An 8,674-nucleotide genomic window follows, 5' to 3' on the forward strand; every position below is an offset into this window, starting at 1 on the left:
CCCCCCGTGTCTCCTCTAACAATTTCAGCCTTTATATCATACTTCATTCTCTGCGGGTCTCAGACTTCTTACTGATGAAGTGAATGGTAACTACTGGCTCCCTGTCTGTCTTGTATGTAAATGCAGAATACTTGAAAAAATTAATATTTAAAATGGAAAGTTTGGTTCAGTATTAAATCTAAAGTTAACCTAATTATCAAGTAACTGGGGAAGGACATGAATATAGAGAAATAAATCAAAAACAAAAGTACAGGAAATTCCATTACTTACAGCTTGAACCAGCTGGTGACAAATCTGCAACATAGCCCTTCTTTAAAGTGTGTGACTGAACCTGTAATTGGCAAAAATAAAGTTTGAGGTTTGACACTTAATGACTGGATATGGGATCCTGGGGTAGGAAAACTGAGGCACAATCTTTTATTGTTTGTAGGCTCTCTGGGAAGTAATATTCTTTTACTAGTATTTAACTATTTAAGAAGTTAGGTCAGTTTTGTGCTTGAATTTAAAAGTGACCTGTGGAGTAGATTTGTCTCTCTCTCTACTACTTTGACATACCTTTAGATACAAGACTGCTATAATGTCTTAATGCAGATGTCTGAAATAGTAAACAATAAACATAGCACGTGAGGGCAAATATATTACTTTCTTAATGTTTCTAAGGAATTAAAGAAATATTCCTTGCACTGATTGTACCTAGTGCTGCATCCTTTATCTGTGACTTCTCTGCACATTCCTGGTCATATTTCTTGCTTTGTAATTTTTTTTCTGCTCATTTTACCTATTTTTTGATTATTGGTCAGTAATTACCACAGAACTTGGAGAATTGTAACTTTTAAAATTCTGATCTCGCTTTTCTCCAAGCAGAGAGATCCAGCAGTAACGTCCTTTGACTTCAACTATTTTCAGGGAAGAGTTCTGAAGTTATTTTTTTTCCCTTAACATGAAACTGCCATTCCAGTTTTTTTGCAAACAGCAGTTTCCTTTGCAGTTTCCTTTGCCTCTTAAACAGAAAAAGGACAAACTATATTTCAATCCAGGTAATCCAAAACTATTTTTTTGACTTTCTAAACAGGGAAACAAATATCCTCAGGCACTCAGAGAGAGACTTCTGATGTTAAAGAAATAATCATGATTTTTAAATTTAACTCTTATATCCACCTTTTTATCACGGTTAAATCTTGTAAAAACAGTATAATGAAAATTCAGTTGTTGCTATGATTTTCCTGTAGCATTGTATGCATAAATATGCATTACAGTATGACAAATTAAGCCAGAACTGAGAACTTCTGGCCAAGGAAATTGAGATATGAGTAAAATTCATACTAAATTAATAGCCTCTTCAAACTGATAGAGCAGCAGATAGTTTCACAAGGTACATTTTAAGGAATACTAATTTGTCTAACCAACCCTGCATTTCAAAATCATATATATAACATGCTGAAAGTTCTGTGTAATATTAACAAAAATTACTTAGGAAATCAAATTCACAATTTTTGGGAAAGTTATCATTCTGGTGCAAATAATAGATTTTTTTTGTTTGTTTTTTTTAATAGGAAATACCCAGCCATTCAGACAGATGAAATGCGAGAGCGCTATAAAGCTGTGTTCAATGATCAGTTTGCTGAGTATAAAGAGCTCTCTGCTGAAGTTCAAGCTGTCTTAAAAAAATTTGATGAATTAGATACATGGATGAGAAAGTTGCCTCATCACTCTGGAAACATGCTTGTAAGTACCTAAATAGAAAGAAAAGAAACTCAGTCGTTTATAAAGAAACTCAAAGTTGTGATGTAGAAAACCAAGAACAGAAGTGACTAATGAACCCCACTTCCTTTTATCACTGGTTGCTGAAAAAGCTATTGATCGAACCATTTGGCAGTTTTGAAAAATCTTTAGATGCTTTTGGACTAGGACCAAAGTTTCAAACCTGGATATCGGCTCTGTGCATTAATCCATATGTAGCCATAAGAGTAAATGGATGCTTATTAGAAAAAAATCCCATTTTAAGAAGTGTATATCAAGAATGCCCATTATCACCCCTCCTTTTTGCTGTGTGAATGAAACCATTTGTTCAAACAGTCAGAAATAATCTGAACATGCAGGGAATAAACATAGTACAAAAAGAGCATAAATTAGCATTATATGCAAATGATGCTAGGTTATACTTTACAAAACAAATTTAATGCACTGTCTGAACTACAGGAAGAAATAATAAAGTTAAGTAGATTCACAGCAGTCAAAATTAATATTTCAGCTTTGATTAATTTTCTGTTCCAAACTACTTTATAGTGCCAGCAAATCTCTTAGTTGAGTGGCAGGCTATGATAAATAAATGTATTTAGGGAAATAAGAAGCCTAGATTAAAAAATTCTATCCTGCAAAGAGCTCAGCAAAAGGGGAGATAGATGCTTCCAAACATTCAATGTTACTACCAAGCAGCCAACTTAGAAATTTGGTGTATTGGATAACACCATTCACAATAAGCACAGAGTAAAGATAGAGCAAACATGCTGTCTAGCAGTCAAACTTAACCTATTACCATGGCTAAAAAAATTTCCAGGCAAAATTCTATATATAATTGCTAGGGGTGCACCAATAGAGATTTTGGGGGCTGATACCAATAGCCGATATATAAGGAGTCATATCAGCTGATACCAATTTGATTTCCAATACAGCTGCCTCCAGGTGGTAAGTCTGTTGTGGTAGAAGGGGTGTGGGGGCACAGATCAGTGCCCCCCCAGTGAGGAAAGGAGGTGGTAGGGGCAAACGCTATCCATAGGCAGATGGGTGCCCAGGACGGAGGCACAGCTCATAGGGACAGGGTGGCTCCCACCGCTGCTTGCACTCCAGGAAGGCAGGGGGGGTATTGCCCCCCAGATCTGTGTGGGGCAGGCTGCAGCCCGCCCTGCGCATCTCTTCTCGGTGGCACTGGAAGGGGCTGCAACCACCCCAGATTTTGCCACTGCTCCACTCCTAGCCCCGCATCGCCAGGCGCAGCCTGGATCTATGTACCACTTCCACCCACGTGCTGGGAAGAGCCAACGCTGCGTCTGGTGGCTGGCAGCAGTGGCGGCACTGGGAGCAGAGCAGCAGCGAAATTTTGGGGTGGCTGCAGCCCCTCTCAGTGCCGCTGGCACCCACTCCGAGCCCAGCCACTGCTGAGAAGAGCCATGCGGCACCGGCTGCAGCCTGCCCTGCCCCACCCCACGCAGATGTGAGGGGCATACCCCCTCGACCTACCAGGGCGCAAGCAGTGGTGGGAGCCTCCCCATCAGGAACCATGCCTCCATTCCACGCCCCCATCCCCTTGGGCAGCGCCTGCCCCCTCCCTCCCTCATCGCAGAGGCATTGATCTGCCTCCCCCACACCTCTTCCCTCCCCTTCTGAATTAACAGCTGGAGGCAGATCTCCACATTCTCAGCTCTGCTCTGTGCTGCCCTGCAGCTGCACTCAGCACGGGTATTTATCAGCCAAATTATCGGCCCATCAGGCCAATATCCAATGCAACAAATTTTCTTTTATCGGTACTGATCCAATACCAGACCGATGTATCAGTGCACCTCTAATAACTGCCCTTTTATGAAAATAACAATGACAACCGGGGACAACACATATAAGAAATTAAGCTCATAGCATAATTTTAATAATAATAATAATAATATTGAATTTAATCCTGATAATTCATTAGGAAGCTTTAATATCTGGAAACATTGTTATCATACATATTGGATAGCTATTTAAAGAAAATATATTTAGATTTTTTTTTTTTTTTTTTTTGAAGTAGTAGTATTTGTACTGCAGGTGACATTACAATTTATTTTTTTCTAATACCTGCAAGTAGAATGCTTTTCTATACACTCCTAAAGAAAGGTAAACTTCAGTAGACGGAATTTGAGAAAATTATTGGTCATGCATATGATACGTACAAGTCTATTTTCTGTGTTTTATATAAAGCAATTTTAAATAGCCATATAGTGAAAAAACACAAAGTGGACTAGTGATATTGGAATAAAAAGTGGTGCTGTAGACTGGGAGACCGCCTGGAACAATGGGAGACCACCTCCTCATACATCTGTGTCTACAGCAATAAAAGAGAACTTAAAATCCTATATCAAAGGTATCTGGCCCCACTTAAAATTAAATGCCTTTATGATATAGGTACAGGCAAATGATGGAGGGAATGTAATCAGTTGGGAGAATTCTACCACATGTGGTAGATCTGTCCCAGAATTAAACTGTTGTAGAAGAAAGTTGGAGACATGGTAATGGAAACAAGAGGATGCCGATTATCAAATAACCCCTTAGTGTTCCTTTTGAACCTGCCTAAGAACTCTGCAACACATAAGTGTCACAGGGAATTAATTCCTTGTTTTCTAGTGGCTGAAAGAATTACAGCTGCAAAGCATGGAAGAGTAGTAACGCTCCTAAAATCACTGACTGTTTTAAAAAAGTTTGGGAAGTTTTAGTAATGGAAAAGGTGTCCTATCAAGTCAGCATTCTGCAGGGGAGAAGGTATAAAGATGCTTACTTTGAAATCTGGCAGAAAGTTTTGGGATTTTCTGAAAAAGAATTATCTTCTGTGTCTAAGCCAGAACATTTGAGAAACTTTTTTGAATATTGAAATGCAAGTTCTGTGAGTTAACACTTAAGAATAAATTTAAAAATTAAAAGCAGAGATGAGTAGAAGATAATGACATTTCTGTTATGCAGTCTTAGGGAAAAGGGTGGAGTGAATTGTTGCACAGAGACGAAGGCTTGGGCTTGGTAATAGCAGAAACATTGACAAATTTTTGGAGACGGGGGCTAGGGACAGAAATTACCTATAAACTGGTACAAGTGATCAGACACCAGTTCAGATCTGTAACACAACAGAAGTTCAATGCACATAAGCCTCTTTCAAAATGGCCGAAACCAGTTTAAGGTAAACACTGATGAATGTAGTATCAGACTTAACTGATTTAAGTTCAGTTGGTTTATTGAACTTATGTCCCAGATCCCCTCCAAATTCAATTTAACTCTCAGTCTCCCAGCAGTCCAGGATGCTTTCCCTCCTCCCCCCCCCCCGCCCCAACAGGGTGAGTGGGCTGGCCCAAGCGGTCTGCTGCAGCAGAGCAGGGAGGTGTGCTCTAGTGCCTCCTGGCCTGAACCATTGCAGGCCTGTGGCTGCATTTCTGGAATCAAAAGTGGATGTCTGTTCACTTGCATATCAGTTCAATCTACGCAGTTTAGAGTAACTTGCAAAGATTCAGCCTTGAGCTTTTTGACTGTCTGTGCTTAGCCTGGGGGAGGAAAGGAAGGGAACACACAACTTCTGTGGACACTGAATTGGTTTGTGGTAGTACTGTTGATAAGTTAATATCTGTCTTTATTTATATTTTGGGGTTTGAGCATGTTTTTGAATATTAAATCTCTTATGAGCTATATTCATTAATAATAACATTTAAGAAGAAGTCCAGGGACAGTCTTAGCCAATTGGAAACTGTTTCTGTGTGGAGAAATAGCTTACAATAAGATGACCAGGCATGATGGACTCAATGTCCCCCCAAAATTGTCTTTGTATTAAAGTCATCAGTTCCGTAAAACTTAATCATGAATAACTTCCGCCCATCTTACTATTCCATCACTTCTTACCAAACTTGAAAACAATTCAAATGAATTACTAAATTTTAGTTTTAATAAAATTTTATTGTGACCTGCTCGACAATTCAACAAATTACAGTTTATGGTTAAAACAAAAACTAACAGTAATTGTAACCATATCAGATTACTTCTAACATATGACAGAAGCATGAACAGAAGAATACTGAGCAAACATGAGTTTTATCAACTCTTAACCTCCCCCCCATTTTTTTTTTTTTTTTATAGGAACAGGAAAGGATTTCAAAAGTGCTACAGGAGTATAATACAAAAAAGAATGTGAGTATGATCAGCTTTACATCCTAATGCTAGCTTGCAGTACTAATCTATGGTTAGTTGAGAGGATACAAGTCAAAAGTAAGCACAGCCTGTTGGCTAGAGGTATGCCCAGCCTTCTTGCATATCCACAACTGTTAGAGAGATACGTATTTGTCATTTAAAACTCTGGATATTCAAGAAAGTGGGTAAAATTAATACTCAACCTATCCCAATCTTCAATGATAGTCACTTCTTCCAATAAGATTAGATCTATAAATCAGCCTTGAAAGGAAACTGTTGAATTTCTTAAAATAAAATATTTATCTGTTTGTCAGTAGGTCCCATCTATTAGCATTTGCCTTCAGAGGGTGCCGAACATCATTCAGTTAATTCTTGGAGCCAGTCCATTTCTATTTACCTGTACAAGAAAAAAAACAAGAGTTTTGTCAGTGGCAGAACTACCTGAGACACATTCTCAAATTTTCTTTCGACTCAAAATATTTGGTGGAGGAGCAGAATATATACCATTCTTGCATTGCTGGAATCTAAAAGAGTTTTACTTGATGACAGTTGTGGTAGGCCAGTTTTGAATCCGGATAATTGTTTGTATCCCATTAAAATCTTGGGTTTAACAAATCTCTTTATTCATAAATTTCTTTTTTATTTGGTTCATAGTGAACATTTTAAAATGTGCCTTTTTTTCACTGTTTTTCATTTGAGTTTTGTACATAGTTTTTATTTTTATCATCAAGTAAACTATGCCAAAACACATGCACACAGAGAGAGTCTGAACAGGATTGCTGAACATAACATAGTCAAATAATATTAAAAATACTTTTCTATTAAATGGTTAATATGTATGCTAAAATCACATAGTCTCACTTAAGCCCACAAAGGGAAGAAGAATGGGGGTAAGAAATTATGCCCGAGGGAAAAATGTTCTTTGAGGGCAAGGATCCATATATGATTGCAGTTGACTGTGGGCTGCAAATACTAATGAATGATTGTTCTTAAAGAAAACTGAAGGGTACATTGTATAAATTATAGAATTGCTTACATATTTCTTACAGGATCCTTCCTTTCTGGAGAAAAAAGAGCGTTGTGAATACCTAAAGAATAAACTCTCTCACATAAAACAACGAATTCAAGACTATGATAAAGTTATGAATTGGAATGTGCAAACTTAGAATTACCAGAACTTTATGTAGAAGATATTTACTATTTTTAACTAGAAATTATAATTTTAAAATATTTATTTACTGTAAATTTCCAACTGTGAAACCAATTACTTTCTGAATCAATGCTTTATATGTAACCTGTTTAAATTATGTGAATTTCTGACAGGCTTTGCACAAAACAGGCAAAATTTAAAGGCAATTTAATGAAGTTACATGACTTTTTTCAGGGCACCTATATTAATCTGATTCTTTATTAATAGCAGATTTGAGGCCAAAGTCTGTTCCATTTCTTTCATTCATATGTGAAATAATTCATTCTTTTTCTTTTCTCTATTTTTTAAATGTGTGCATCACCCAGCATTCAATCGTATGGATAAAAAGTTGCAAATTCTTTTATAAACCCCCCCAAATCTGTGATTGAAATGAAAGCCCCCACTACTGCGCCCCAGCCCTGCTAGTGTCCTTCACTCCTACCCCCACCCACCCTGCTGGTGCTTCTCACGCCGCCCCCCTCCCACCGCACACCTCAGGCTCAGGCTCCTGCTCTGCTGCCCCCCCTGCAAGGCCTCCTCAGCTCAGTGTGTGCAACCTGACACTGCAGGGAACAGCAGGTCTGCTCAGCAAAGCTGCTTGCCACTGCAAGCTTTGCACTGCCCTGGTGACATGTCCCCTCTGCACACAGCAGCAGTGAGGGGCAGAACCCCGCACCTCTGTCCCTGCTGCTGCCCTGGTGCAGCATGTACCCAGGAGTGCACATAGCAGCAGGGACCCAGCCCCACCCCAAGACAAGCTGCCCACAGCCCTGTCCTGCTACTTGCTGGGGCCCTGCAGCCAGCCATTGTGACCCTGGGCCCCAAGCCTCATGCACTGCCTGGCTGGGCAGCAGTCCCAGCCCTGCCCAACTCCCTCCCTATGGGGGCTTCAATCCCCCCCACCACTTACCTGCCGGAGCTGCTCTCCAGGCTGCCTAGCTGCCATGTGCATATACATACACATGGAGCCCCCTGTCTGACCCCGCTCCCTTTCAGCCCCTTGCAGGCTGGAACTCTGCCAGCCTGCAGAAGGCTCATTGCAAAACTGCAAAATCTGCAGGTTTCTCTGCTAAAATGAGAAATCTGCGTTTTACTCCTGCAAGGGGGTAAATCTGTGTTTTACTCTATTTTTCCATGGGACTTGGAAAACCCAGATCCCTGATAATAAGCATATGCACATGCACTAGGAGCTCAGGATAATGACTTGGCTTATTGCCCATATGGTATAAGATGGGCTCTTCTTATCGGATTTATTCAGCAGAGCATTTAAGAATACTGAGTTTTTTCACTGATTTCAGTAAGACTATAATTACAGCGTGTCAGAGCAGACCTGATTAATTGAGGCTGCTAGAGCATGGTAATTACCACACTCCAGTGCCTCCTGCATCTCGTGTATCATCAGCTTAAAAATAGCGGTGGGGGGCACTTGAACTAAAGTTTACCGAATGAGCTTAAATTCAAGAGCCCCCCACCACCATTTTTAAGCACAGACGCTGATACACAAGACACTGCAATGCTTTAATTACAGCAGTTCTCGGAGCCGCTGTAATTAAAGCGCCACCCCTCCCCCAT

The 8,674-nt window shown here is 39.8% G+C and overlaps 1 protein-coding gene across 1 annotated transcript in view; it reads left to right on the forward strand.

The window, feature by feature from the left end:
- Positions 1–7,784, forward strand: part of MARVELD2 (MARVEL domain containing 2) — a gene marked incomplete at its 5' end in the record, with an annotated part of 15,840 nt that extends 8,056 nt beyond the window's left edge. Inside the window, 3 exons of the mRNA XM_006033011.3 lie at positions 1,554–1,725; positions 5,863–5,913; positions 6,963–7,784. Of these exons, the coding sequence (XP_006033073.3) occupies positions 1,554–1,725; positions 5,863–5,913; positions 6,963–7,079 (340 nt within the window). The remainder of the gene's footprint in view (positions 1–1,553; positions 1,726–5,862; positions 5,914–6,962) is intronic.
- Between the last annotated feature and the right edge of the window lie 890 nt (positions 7,785–8,674).

Source organism: Alligator sinensis, unplaced genomic scaffold (assembly GCF_000455745.1).
Source record: "Alligator sinensis unplaced genomic scaffold, ASM45574v1 scaffold541_1, whole genome shotgun sequence".
Taxonomy (NCBI): Eukaryota; Metazoa; Chordata; order Crocodylia; family Alligatoridae; genus Alligator; species Alligator sinensis.